General features: G+C 41.4%; 1 protein-coding gene across 2 annotated transcripts in view; it reads right to left on the reverse strand.

The window, feature by feature from the left end:
* Window positions 1–13,923, reverse strand: part of ASXL3 (ASXL transcriptional regulator 3) — a 148,328-nt gene that overhangs the window by 76,394 nt on the left and 58,011 nt on the right. The window contains exons 4-5 of one of the 2 annotated variants that reach the window (XM_074944427.1): window positions 11,887–11,995; window positions 10,407–10,518 (exon numbers count right to left, since the gene is read on the reverse strand). In XM_074944427.1, coding sequence (XP_074800528.1) covers window positions 10,407–10,518; window positions 11,887–11,995 — 221 coding nt within the window. Of the gene's footprint in view, window positions 1–10,406; window positions 10,519–11,886; window positions 12,416–13,923 lie in introns of those variants that run through there. The other variant, XM_074944425.1, reaches the window with a different exon arrangement.

A 13,923-nucleotide genomic window follows, 5' to 3' on the forward strand; every position in this document is an offset into this window, starting at 1 on the left:
ATTCCTGGGAAGGAACAGTGTGGAAAGCCTCAATGGACACTTCATAGCCAAAGGAAGGGGAGTATTAGCTCCACACAGTCAGGAGTTATCCTTGTGGTTTCTTAGCCCAGAAAACACACTGAATTTCAATGGACTAACAATTGCAAAGACAAAATTTCAAGACTCAGGATGAATCTGATCCTCCAACTTCTGGATGGCTGAACTACTATATTCACTAGTGTTACGCTAGAGAGGAATTTGTCACAATGTAATCAGTTTCACTTTTGCAACTAAATAAGTTTTAAATTTAAGAAGTGCTGGGAACTGTAGTCTTTGTTAGGATGTAATAAGGTCACCTAGGGCTACTCTACACTTAAAAAGCTGAAGTTGGGGTTCTCCTGTCGGCATAGGTACTTCACCTCCCTAAAAGGCGGTAGATGGGTTGATGGGAGAATTCTCCTATTGACCAACCTAGTGCTGTCTATGCTGGGGGTTAGATAGGTTTAACTGCATCACTCAGGAGTATGGATTTTTCACACCCTGAGCAATGTAGTTGTACAGATCTAATTTTGTAGTGTAGATGAGGCCCTACTCAGAGCTGGTCACACTTTAGAATCTATGTTTGGGTTGGGATTGGAAGTGGAAGTCACACCTTTTTATGGATCACTACCATCTCCATCTTGAGATCACGATGCACTCCTCTGACTGGAGTGAAGGACCAAGTTGGCAGATGGAACCCAATGGGTTTCAGACAATCTGGAGATGGATACTGTTTTGACTACAGACCACACTACTGTGGTCTGCCACTCACAGTAGGATATTATAACCATATCTTATCCTAGACTATGACCATTTTGGATCTTAAGCACAAAGTATGGCTTCCTCTTTGCATGGTACTTGGATGACCTATAACTGATGAAAAGAAAGCCTGCTAGAGGGCTGCTGGTGGAATTCTCTTTCCAAACTAGGTAACTGGAGCATGAATAATTTTTTTTTTAACATATGCCATGAGGGTATGGGAAAGCCTGATGTGCAACCATTCCAGATGGTCGTCAACCTAATTAATCCAAGTTGTTAGCACAGCATTCAGTGAAACAATCACATGTTTATCACTGAGGAGTTCTAAAATTATTTTTCTAAAAAAATTGCTCAGATCAAGAAGTTTGCACCTGTGCTGGTAAAACTGTACCGAGGATGGTGGGAAAAAGGAAGAGGAGAAGAGCAGATTCTTCTCTACTTTAATTTCAAACACAGTTTTTTTGAGGTACTGAGAAATCTGAAGACTATGACTTAAAGACAAGTGGAGAGACACTGGAGCCAGTTAACTATCAGTGCCCCACTCTGGCTACCACCTACTTTTAAAGAAGATATTGTTGGACACACACACCCACACCCCTGCTCAACAGACTCTCTCAAGATGGAAGATTACTCCAATTATCACCCTGTCTTGAATCCCCCTTTTGGAAAAAGACCATCAAGGACGACAGGTGGAACCATTCTGGCAGCATCTGGGACTCTCAAATCTTCTCACTTATTCAGTACATTACACAGGTTATACTCATGTCAGCTGGTGACTTCTGGCAATGGATGAAGATCAGGTACACAAGATGATTCTTTCAGACTGTCAGACAATGCTGCCCATGAAGTTATGCTGACACATTTACAACCCAACAAAGGTCTATGGAATCTCTCAAGTGGCTCCATTCCTTTCTTTAAGGGAGAACCCACAAAGTAAAATAGGCCAATTGCACATTTACTTTTAGCGAGGCCACATAGGCTTCTATTCTGGTCTCTCACATGTTCAACATCTATCGGGGAGGGAACCATCTTATTGTTCTATGTTTGTACAGTTCCTGGCACAATGGGGTTCTGGTCCACAATGGGGTTCTGGGGCTCCTAGGCATGATTGAAATTCATATAATAAATAAATAATATGGAGCCGCTGAGAAAAGAAATATAGTATATGGACAATACCCAGCATTATATAGTTTCACAGATTTGTAGATTTTAAGGCAAAAGAAATTATGTTCTTCCAGTGTTACTTCCTGTATAACACAGGCCAAAGAATTTTATGCAATAAGGCCCACATATTACGGTTGAGTTAGAGACTGGGGGGAAAAAAAAAAAGGGACACCAGATCTTAGAGACTTCAAATGATGGAAAATCCACCACATAGCCTGGTAAACTGTTCCAATGGTTACTTACCCTGTTCAAAATATGTGCTTTAATTCTAACAGATTTTATCTAGCTTCAGCTTTCAGACACTGAACCTTGGAAAGCCTTTGCCTAATAGATTAAAAAGGGCTCTCTTCTACCAGAAATCTTCTCGCCATATAGGTACTTATAAGCTATGATACATCACCTCTTCATTTTCTCTTTGATAAAATAACTAGATTGAGCTTCCTAAGTGTCTCACTATAAGACATGTCTCCAAATCGGAAGTCATGTGAAATAGCTGTCTTCTGAACTTTTCTTCTGCACTGCTCATTTTTTAAGCAGAATGTTGTGTGTACTAAGTCAAATGCCTTATGTCTTAGGTCAGCACTTTCTAAACCTAACTTGTCTTCTCATCAAAAAGTGATATCAAGTTAGTCTGATAAAACCTATTTTTCATAAAATTATATTGACAGAATTAGTTATGCTACAATCTTTTATTCTTTACTGATTGCAACCCATATTAGCCTTCCCATCATTTTGCACAGGAATGTCATACTAACCAGATCATAATTACCAGGCTCATCCTATTTACCCTTTTCAAATATTGGCAAAACATTCATTTTTTTCCAGTCCTCTGGAATTTCCCCTGTATTCCAAGATTTGTTTAAAAAAATCAGCAACATTAGTTCAGAGAACACCTTGGCCAATTTTTTTTAAATGCCTGGGTACACGTTATCAGGACATGGAGATTTAAAGTGTTTATCCATAGCAGTTGCTGTTTAACATCCTGTCTAGTAAATGTTTGAATATAAAGTATTTCATTATCACTGTGAACATATAGAATCATAGAAATATAGGGCTGGAAGGGACCTCATGAGATCACCAAGTCTAGCCTCCCGCATTGAGGCAGGACCAAGTAAAGCTAGACCATCACTGACAGGTGTTTCTCCAACCCGTTAAAAAATTTCCAATGACAGGGATTCCATAACCTCTATTCCAGAGCTTAACTTCCCTTACAGTTCAAAAGCTTTTCCCTCAACGTCTTACCTAAACCTCCGTTGGTGCAGATTAAGCCCATTACTTCTTGTCCTACCTTCAGTGGACATAACAGAACAGTTGTGATCACAGTCCTCTTTATACAGCCCTTAACATATCTGAAGACTTATCAAGTCCCCCCGCCCTTCTTTTCTCAAGTCTAAACATGCCCAATTTTTAAAAAAACTTTTCCTCATAGGTCAGATTTTCTAAAACTTTTATCATTTTTATTGCTCTCCTCTGGACTCTCTCCAATTAGTCTACATCTTTCCTAAAGTCTAGTGCCCAAAATGGGACAAAGTACTCCAGATCAGGCTACTCCCCTGAGTAGAGCATGACAATTACCTCCCGTGACTTACATAGAACCCTCCCGGTAATACACCACAGAATGATATTAGCCTTTTTTTGCAACTGCATCACATTGTTGATTTGTATTCAATTTGTGATCCACTATAAGCCCTAGATCCTTTTTACCAGTACTACCATCTAGCCAGTTATTCCCCTTTTGTAGTTGTGCGTTTGATTTTTCCTTCCTACGTGTGCTTTGCTATACTGAATTTCATCTTGCTGAGTTCAGACCAATTCTCTAATTTATCAAGGTCCTTTTGAATTCTAATTCAGTCCTCCAAAGTGCTTGCAGCTCCTTATCTTACTATCATCTGCGAATTTTATAAGCACACTCTCCACTCCACTATTAATGAAAATACTGAATAGTATCAGACCCCCAACGGACTCCAATACATATGTCCTCCCATTTTGACAGCAAACCATTGATGACTATTCTGAGTATGGTTTTTCAACCAGTTGTGCACCTACCTTTTAGTAATTTCACCTAGACCACATTTCCCTAGTTGGCTTATGAGAATATCATATGGGACCGTGTCAAAAGCCTTACTAAAAATCAAGATATCACACCTACTGCTTGCCCCATCTACTAGACCAGTAATCCTGTCAAAGAAGGAAATTAGGTTGGTTTGGCATGATTTGTTCTTGACAAATCCATGCTGGCTATTCCTTATGACCCTCTTATCCTCTATGTGCTTACAAAATGATTGTTTAATCATTTCTTCCAGCATCTTTCCAGGTATTGAAGTTAGACTGCCTGGTCTATAATTTCCTGGGTCCTCTTTGTTCCCCTTTTTAAAAGACAGGTATTATAATTTGCCCTCCTCTATTCCTCAGATTTCACCTGTCCTCCATGACTTCTCAAAGATAATTGCTAACAATTCCAAGACTGCTTCTATTAGGGTATGTCTATACTGGGAAAGTAGGTCGAATTTATAGAAGTCGATTTTTAGAAAGCGATTTTATATAGTCAATTGTGTCTGTCCCCACTAAGTGCACTAAGTCGACGGAGTGCGTCCACAGTACCGAAGCTAGCGTCGACTTTCGGAGCATTGCACTGTGGGTAGCTATCCCACAGTTCCCGCAGTCTCCACTGCCCATTGGAATTCTGGGTTACGCTCCCAATGTCTGATGGGGCAAAAACATTGTCACGGGTGGTTTTAGGTACATGTCGTCAGTCGCCCCTCCCTCCCTCTGTGAAAGCAACGGCAGACAATCGTTTCGCGCCTTTTTTCCGTGCGGGTGCCATACTGCTTTCAGCAGATGGTGCAGTAGAACTGCTAACCATTGTCGTCATCCACCGCTTCCGCTGCCACTTCGCTCTCCTGCTCGTCTCGATAGCCAATTTCTCCATGTTGTCTCTCATGGGCTTCTGCTGCAACTCTGCTCTCCTTCTCTCATGAATCCACCTTGCAGGCTGTTAGCCACTGCTTCCGCTGCCACTCTCTGCTCTCCTGGTGGTCTCACAGGGCCACTTCCACTGCAACTCTGCTCGGCTGCTCTTGTCTCGCCATAACACGGCAAGCGTGCAGCCCGCTCAGCTGTTGTGTCCTGGCAGCGGATGGTGCAGTAGGTCTGCAAACCATCGTCATTGAACGACTGCTTCTGCTGCCACTCTGCTCTCCTGCAGACACCATACCACAGCAAGCATGGAGCCCGCTCAGATCACCGTGGCAGTTATGAGCATTGTAAACCCCTCGCGCATTACTGTGCAGTATATGCAGAACCAGAACCTGCAAAAGCAGTCAAGGAGGCGATGGCAGCGTGGTGACGAGAGTGATGAGGACATGGACACAGACTTCTCTCAAAGCACGGGCCCCAGCAATTTGGCCATCCTGGTGGGAATGAGGCAGCCTCGTGCCATGGAACGCCGATTCTGGGACCATGAAACAAGCACAGACTGGTGGGACCGCATAGTGTTGCAGGTCTGGGACGATTCCCAATGGCTGCGAAACTTTCGCATGCGTAAGGGCACTTTCATGGAACTTTGTGAGTTGCTTTCTCCTGCCCTGAAGTGAAAGAATACCAAGATGAGAGCAGCCCTCACAGTTCACAAGCAAGCGGTGATAGCCCTGTGGAAGCTAGCAAAGCCAGACAGCTACTAGTCAGTCGGGAATCAATTTGGAGTGGGCAAATCTACTGTGGGAGCTGCTGTGATCCAAGTAGCCAGTGCAATCACTGAGCTGTTGCTATCAAGGGTAGTGACTTTGGGAAATGTGCAGGTCATACTGGATGGCTTTGCTGCAATGGGATTCCCTAACTGTGGTGGGGCGACAGACGGAGTGCATATCCCTATCTTGGGACCGGATCACCAAGGCAGCCAGTACATAAACCAAAAGGGGTACTTTTCAGTGGTGCTGCAGGCACTGGTGGATCACAAGGGACGTATCACCAACATCAACGTGGGATGCCCGGGAAAGGTACATGACGCTCGCATCTTCAGGAACTCTGGTCTGTTTCAAAAGCTGCAGCAAGGGACTTACTTTCCAGACCAGAAAATAACCGTTGGGGATGTTGAAATGCCTATTGTTATCCTTGGGGACCCAGCCTACCCTTAATGCCATGGCTCATGAAGCTGTACACAGGCAGCCTGGACAGTAGTCAGGAGCAAGTGCAGAATGGTGGTAGAATGTGCATTTGGACGTTTAAAAGCGCGCTGGCGCAGTTTAGTGACTCGGTTAGACCTCAGCGAAACCAATATTCCCATTGTTATTACTGCTTGCTGTGCGCTCCACAATATCTGAGAGAGGAAGGGGGAGACGTTTATGGCGTGGTGGGAAGTTGAGGCAAATCGCCTGGCTGCTGATTACGTGCAGCCAGATACCAGGGCAGTTAGAAGAGCACATCAGGGTGTGCTGTGCATCAGAGAAGCTTTGAAAACCAGTTTCATGGCCGACCAGGCTACGGTGTGACAGTTCTGTTTATTTCTCCTTGATGAAAACCCGTCCCCTTGGTTCACTCTACTTTCCTGTAAGCCAACCGCCCTCCCCTCCTGCCCTTCGATCACCGCTTGCAGAGGCAATAAAGTCATTGTTGTTTCAAATTCATGCATTCTTTATTAATTCATCACACAAATAGGGGGATAACTGCCAAGGTAGCCCGGGAGGGGTGGGGGAGGAGGGAAGGACAAGGCCACACTGCCCTTCAAAACTTACTGAATGCCAGTTTTGTTGCTTGGGCAGTCCTCTGAGGTGGAGTGGTTGCATGCCTGGAGCCCCCCCGTGTTCTTGGGTGTCTGGGTGAGAAGGCTATGGAACTTAGGGAGGAGGGCAATTGATAACACAGGGGCTGCAGCGGCGGTCTGTGCCTTTCCTGCACCTCAACCATACGCCAGAGCATATCAGTTTGATCCTCCAGTAGCCTCAGCATTGCATCCTGCCTCCTTTCATCATGCTGCCGCCACCTCTCCTGTTGCTCCAGCCATCTGTCCTCGCATTCATTTTGTGCTTTCCTGGACTCTGCCATTGTCTGCCTCCATGCATTCTGCTGGGCTCTTTCAGTTTGGGTGGACTACATGAGCTCAGAGAACATTTCATCACGAGTGCGTTTTTTTCGCCTTCTTATCTGCGCTAGCCTCTGGGACGGAGATGCTAGTCACAGCGTTGAAACATTTGCAGCTGTGGGAGGAAAAAAAAGGGAGATTAAAATTGAAAAAGACACACTGGCCATTTAAAAGGAGGGGCTGATGTTTTCGGGTTAATGTGCTTCACAAACCCAACTAACCCCCTCCCCGCCCCCACACACACCCAATTTTCTGGGATGATAGCTTCACCCCTCCCCCCACCGCCTGGCTAACAGCGGAGATGATTTCTTTTCAGCCACAGGCAAACAGCCCAGCAGGAACGGCCACCTCTGAATGTCCCCTAAATAAAATTTCCCTATTTCAACCAAGTGACCATGAATGATATCACTCTCCTGAGGATAACACAGAGAGATAAAGAACGGATGTTGCCTGAATGCCAGCAAACACCGGGACCACACGCTGTCATGCTTTCTTATGCAATAATTCCAGATTACATGCTACTGGCCTGCCGTGGTAAAGTGTCCTACCATGGAGGACGCAATAAGGCTCCCCAGAAACCTATTGCAAAGGCTTTGGGAGTACCTCCAGGACCACTTCATTGAGATGTCCCTGGAGGATTTCTACCCCATCCCCAGACACGTTAACAGACTTTTCCAGTAGCTGTACTGGCCGCGAATGCATCCCAAGTCTTCAGGGCAAAGTAAGCATTAAACACGCTCGCTTTTAAACTGTGTATTAGATTTACAAAGGTACACTCACCAGAGCTGCCTTCTCTGCCTTCAAGGTCCGGGAGCCCAGGTTGGGAGGGTATTGGCTTCAGGGTGATAAACAGTTCCTGGCTGTCAGGGAGAACGGTTTCTCCACTTGCCTGGTGTGCGCTATCTTCCTCGTCCCCAAAATCCTCATCCCTGTTGTGAGAGACTCCCCCCTAGCAGGAGCCCACGTACAGGGGTGGGGTAGTGGTAGGGTAACCCCCTAGAATTGCGTGCAGCTCATCACAGAAGCAGCATGTCTGGGGCTCTGACCCCGAGTGGGCGTTTGCCTCTTGGGTTTTTTGGCAGGCTTGCCTAAGCTCCTTAAGATTCACGCAGCACTTCTTCGGGTCCCTGTGATAGTCTCTGTCCTTCATGCCCTTGGAGATTTTTTCAAATATTTTGGCATTTCATCTTTTGGAATGGAGTTCTGATAGCACGGATTCGTCTCCCCATACAGCGATCAGATCCAGTACCTCCCGTTCGGTCCACGCTGGAGCTCTTTTGCGATTCTGGGACTCCACAGTCACCTCTGCTGATGAGATCTGCACGGTCACCTGTGCTGATCAGCTTGCCACACTGGCCAAACAGGAAATGAAATTCAAAAGTTCGCGGGGCTTTTCCCGTCTACCTGGACAGTGCATCTGAGTTCAGTGCTGTCCAGAGCGGTCACAATGGAGCACTGTGGGATAGCTCCCAGAGGCCAATACCGTCAAATTGCGTTCACACTAACCCAAATTCGACCCAGCGATGTCGATTTCAGCGATAATCCCCTCGTCGGGAAGGAGTACAGAAATTGATTTTAAGGGCCCATTAAGTCGACAAAAATGGCTTCGTTGTGTGGGTGCAGGGTTAAAGCGATCTAATGCTGCTAAATTCGACCTAAACTCGTAGTGTAGACCTGGGCTTAGACCCCTAAGCACTCTATGATGAACTTCATCAGACCTGCCAACTTTAATACATCTAATTTACCTAAATATTCTTTAACCTGTTCTTTCCCTATTTCAGCTAGCATTTCTTCCCTTTGTTGTTAATACTAACTGTGTTGAGTATTGCTCACCATTACCCTTTTTAGTGAAGACTGAAGCAAAATAGACATTAAGCTTCACTCAGCTTCTTTCCTAGTAGAAAGCAGAAATATGAATTCAATGCTTTTGCTTTCTTTGCATCATTATTGACAATTTTTCCATACCTACTTAGTAACAGATTTATGACTTTCCTAGGATTTCATTTGCCCTTGAAATACTTCTTAAAAGTCCTTCCTGCACTGTGTACCAGTTAAGGCTGCACACATTACATATCTAATATAAAAGTCTCTAAAGCAAGGAAATGAAAAGTTAAGCCATCAAACAGTACATGCCCTTTATAGCTCTACCCAGATTCACAATCTCATAATTCAATTCACAAATGTCTATCTTAAGTACATATATGGCCCCATAATCATGGTTTCTGAGCACCTCACAATCTTTAATATATTTATCCTCACAACACCCCTGTGAGGTAGATAAATATCATCATCCCCATTTTACAGATGAAGAACTGAGGCACAAAGAGACAAAGTGACTTGCACAAGATCACACAGGAATTCTGTGGCAGAGCAGGGACACGAACCCAGGACTCCCATATCCTAAGCTGGTGCCCAAATCACTGGAACATCCTTCCTCATTCTATCCTTCCTTATATTTATCTGAGTAATAGTATCCACAAAGATTATGTAAATCCAATAATGGCTATGTATCCATCCCTACCCCACAGAAGGATCCAAAAGGGTATGCTGCAAGTCCACTAGTAGTTCAGGGTTCAAGAGGGAAGGCAGAACAGAGAAATGCTCAAAAAGGGCAATTTCAGTGGCATATAGCCATGAAAACTTCCAATATACTGTAAAGTATGCACAGTAACACTTCACTGGTTAATCTTCAAGAGCTATAGCATTCACCACTAATTGTCTTTAGTTGGTTTAGGGGTTTATATATGATAAAAATTTGAGGGATTAGATTCTCTCTTTATATGTATTTATTACCTCCTAAAAGTAAAAAGTTGTATTTCTAAGGGTGGCATTTTAAAGTACCATTGTTCAGCGTATCAGTATTTAAGATTTAAGTCACACTACCTTCATTGTGCCAGGCACCATACCAGCACAAAGACAAGATCCCCGCCCCAAAGAGTTTATAAATCTAAGATCTTGGTCCTACACAAAGAACTGTGTTGGAGGAACCCTGTGCCCATGCAAAATCCCACTGAAGTCAATGGGGCTCCAGACAGGTGTAGGACAGAATCTACCTACATTCTACAGGATTGGGGCCTAAGAAGGCAAGTGATATACTAAAGGGAGAAGGGGGGAAATACTAAATGAAAAACAGGTCTACTCAGAACATTGTAAATACTTCATCGCTTCCCCCTAACACAACTGTCTTTTAAAAACAAAAACAAAAAGGCCACTTTTCTCATGTGCCCCTGACCCCTCTATAAGAACAAAATTGGGAAGTTGTTTCTCAAAATTGTTTTAATTAGTTGCAAAAACAACCATAGTTTATTTTGAAAACATGAATAATGAACCTAATTGGTATATATGCTTTCCATAGTAACTCCTGTAAAGTGAAATTAAGAATACCTACTTCCATTTTCTTCTCCATTACTATTGTTTGTCTCAGCCATTTCAGTGCCATCTAACTCAGATTCACATCCTAAATCCAATGTTCCATCTGCTGGGCATGTAGATTCTTCTTTCTGCAGTGTTTTTTGTTTTTGTTTTTTTTTAAAGGGAGGAGGGGAGAGAAAAGAAAAATAATGTAAGGCCAGCCACAAAAAATGTTTATATTACGGTTAGGTTTTCCCAAATGTAAAACTGTTGCAACACATATGGGTGTCTACATTTCAAAAACTGATCTGCTTCCTGTATAAGAGTTAATTTATGGCAAGAATAAAAACATGATCTTTACGAGATAATTCTTTTAGCTTTTGATTTTCAAGTTATCCTGTAAAAAGTCACATTTTAGACTTTTATATAAAAAGTTATAAATCAAAGTGCACTTCCTTTCACTTTTTGTGTTTGAACAGACTTGTTTGGCACTTAAAAATTCTAGTCATCTAACTGAACGTCCTAAGTGCTGCAAGAGAAACACAAATCCTTTAATGTTTCTCTTTTCCCTGTGCCTGTTTCCTGAATTCAAATAGCTGCAGCAACCTGGAACTCAAAAGCCATGGGAATGATTGCAAATACCTGGTTTCGAGCCAGGGATATCTTTAGATTTAAAAACAAGACCAAACTAAACATTATTCTGTTAGCAAATGAGAAAACGATTATTCTGAAATCCATTCAACGTTAATCAAAAAATAGTGCATTTTTAGTTTTAAGGAGCAGCATTATCCATACTGCTTTTATTGTTTCTAAACTGTACAAAATTATTTTTCTATCACAAATATCAAAGAATTTCCCCCCAAATTTAAATAGATTAAATCTAGTCTGCAAACTTGTAATTTCACATTATTGTTTTCTTGCTCCTACTTCACCCTCTTCTCCAGTATGAAGTCACTATCGTTTGATCATGGGTATCAGGAAAAAAAATTTTTTTTTCAACCAGCACAAAACAGAAAAACACAACACACAAGAAAAAACTCACAACTACAACTATCACCACCTCTTAGTATCAAACCACTCAGGATTTTATCACTGTAATTATATTCCTGATTTAAAATGAGCTGTAACTTAAAAGCTGTTTACACTGAACTCGCAAAAGTCTTCCACTGTTCAAAAAATGAAATATTAACACAATTACTTCATGAGAAAGTCAGTGATCCTCCTGAACTCACTGCTTATAAAACAAAGGCCTTTCTGTTAACAACTCTGAAAAAGCTGTATTTTAGCTACAGCAGGGTTTGCTTACCATACGCCAAATTCAAGAACACGTATACTCTTTCTGAGATAAAACATTCAGTGCTTACTTTCATTATAAGACATCTGAAAACAGTTAGAAAAAGACTTTCAGCTCATCTACTCCCCACAGAATCTAATTTGTTTTCCTTTATATCTATTGAGACATACATGGCACTATTAATCCACTTTATGTACTTTCTATATGCAAAAATTCAACTTACTTTGAGAGCATAGAGTCCCGACTTCCCAGGGATTTTGAAGAACGTTCCATCACCTACACGAGTGTTAGTATGAAGCATTGCATTCAGACAAGCTAATGGAGAGGTTCCACTGAAAAATAAAATTGTGCAAAAATAAAGCAGTCCAAGATCGAGTGCCTCTTGTAAAACTATTCCCTCTGTCTTTTTTTTTAAACTCATGCTTGCCTTTTTCTTTCTTTTTTTTTAAACTCTCCCAACCTTGAAAACATCTACATTACAATAACAGGCCAGTTTCAAACTTAATCATATGCATCTGTCCCCGAGGCTTCAGGCAAAAAGTCTGTGAATTATAATTATGCTTTTCTTCATACAGCAATCAGCTCCACGTTCTAAAGAACCAAAGTCCAAATATTTATGTGAAATTACTTCACAAACAACACCATGAAGCCTCATTTTCAAAATGTTACAGACAATGTGGCTGCTGCACATGAATGATCAAAACAGTACCAAGTTCAAGGGCAGCTGCATCCCATAGGATGAAAGGCAACAAAAGAATAATAATAAAGAGCTCAGGAAGAACATATTTAAACTTACAGGAGTTAAAGTTACTTAGGACAGTATTTTTCTAAAATGGCCAACGTAAGTTACTATAGAAACATACACACACACATTTTATACTTTTAGTGGCACAGTAATTATATGCAATATCATATTGGAATGCACTTTGAAGTACCTTTTAAAAATGGTCAAATAAAATCAATACCTTCACACAGAGTTTAATTTGTACAAATATCTTTAGGTGATGTATACACAGGGCCAGATTTCACATGCAAGAGAAAAACAAAGCAAGCATTTTTGATCTGGCTAAATTCATATTATTCTGAAAAGTTAATTTGGAGGATAGTGAGGGTGCAGGGAGTGCTCACAAACTTATCCTGTTTCATATTAATGGAACAACTAAAATTAACTACAGGGTTTACAGGTGTACTGTCATCATATCTATCTCCCCATACACATTGCTATACTTATGATTAGAGACTGAACTTCCAACTGTGTTTCTTCACATAGACCCCAATCTTGCAAACACACATGCTTAACTTTAGCCACATAAACAGTCCCACTAACTTAAGTGTAACGACTCATATGCATAAAGTTATGCATGTGTGTTTGCAGGATTGAGGCTACACCCAGCAAAATACTGGGCCTGGAACTTAAAGTCCATCAGAAACTAATGTGCTTCAGTTACACAATCAAAAAGTCTGCAGGAATTATGGTTCAGGAGTCCATTATAATTTTTTTAATTATACTGGTCCCTATTCAAAACTGTTTCTGGTAGATTTTATTGGTAGGAGCTAAATTCTGTCCTCTGATGTGGACACTGTTCCTAATGAGTTCAATGGTTGCATCTCAAAGCAGAATTTTTCCATAATGTATGTAAATTAACTTTCTGACAAGATGGATTATATGATCATTTATTTGTTGTTCCAGTAAAAGCACATAGGTAGTTAGTTATAAGGTGTTCTCATATCAGAACAGCTGTATAATATAATTTATTATAGGTCACCTAAAGTGCCATATTAGCACAATATTTACTCTGTATTGACTCTCAGACAGTGTACATACTGCTTCTCCATTAAAAACCAATACTACAGATAAACCTGCTGCTTATAGCTCTTCATGTCAGATATTAAATGGTAAATTTTAAAACATACAAACAGAACATTTTTGAAGGATTTGTTCTTTAAAAAAATTATTTTTCCTGCAAATAAAAAGAATCCTACATTTTGAGCTGATATAATACTATGTGACCAGTCTAGGAATGTGAATAAATTACAAGTACAGCTAAAGTAGAATACATTAAAATGTCTTGTTACTGTTTGATGATCAGTGAACACAGACTTCAAATAAGATGCACGCCTTTCTCTAGAAGTGTTCTTATTGAATTACTGGTTCATATACCGTGACATATGGCATTTAACTGAGCAATGCAAGACCATTTTTCTCAAGTTACATTTTTTAGATGATAACAGATATAACTTGAAGCTACTGATAATTATG

This window comes from Natator depressus, chromosome 2 (assembly GCF_965152275.1).
Source record: "Natator depressus isolate rNatDep1 chromosome 2, rNatDep2.hap1, whole genome shotgun sequence".
Taxonomy (NCBI): Eukaryota; Metazoa; Chordata; order Testudines; family Cheloniidae; genus Natator; species Natator depressus.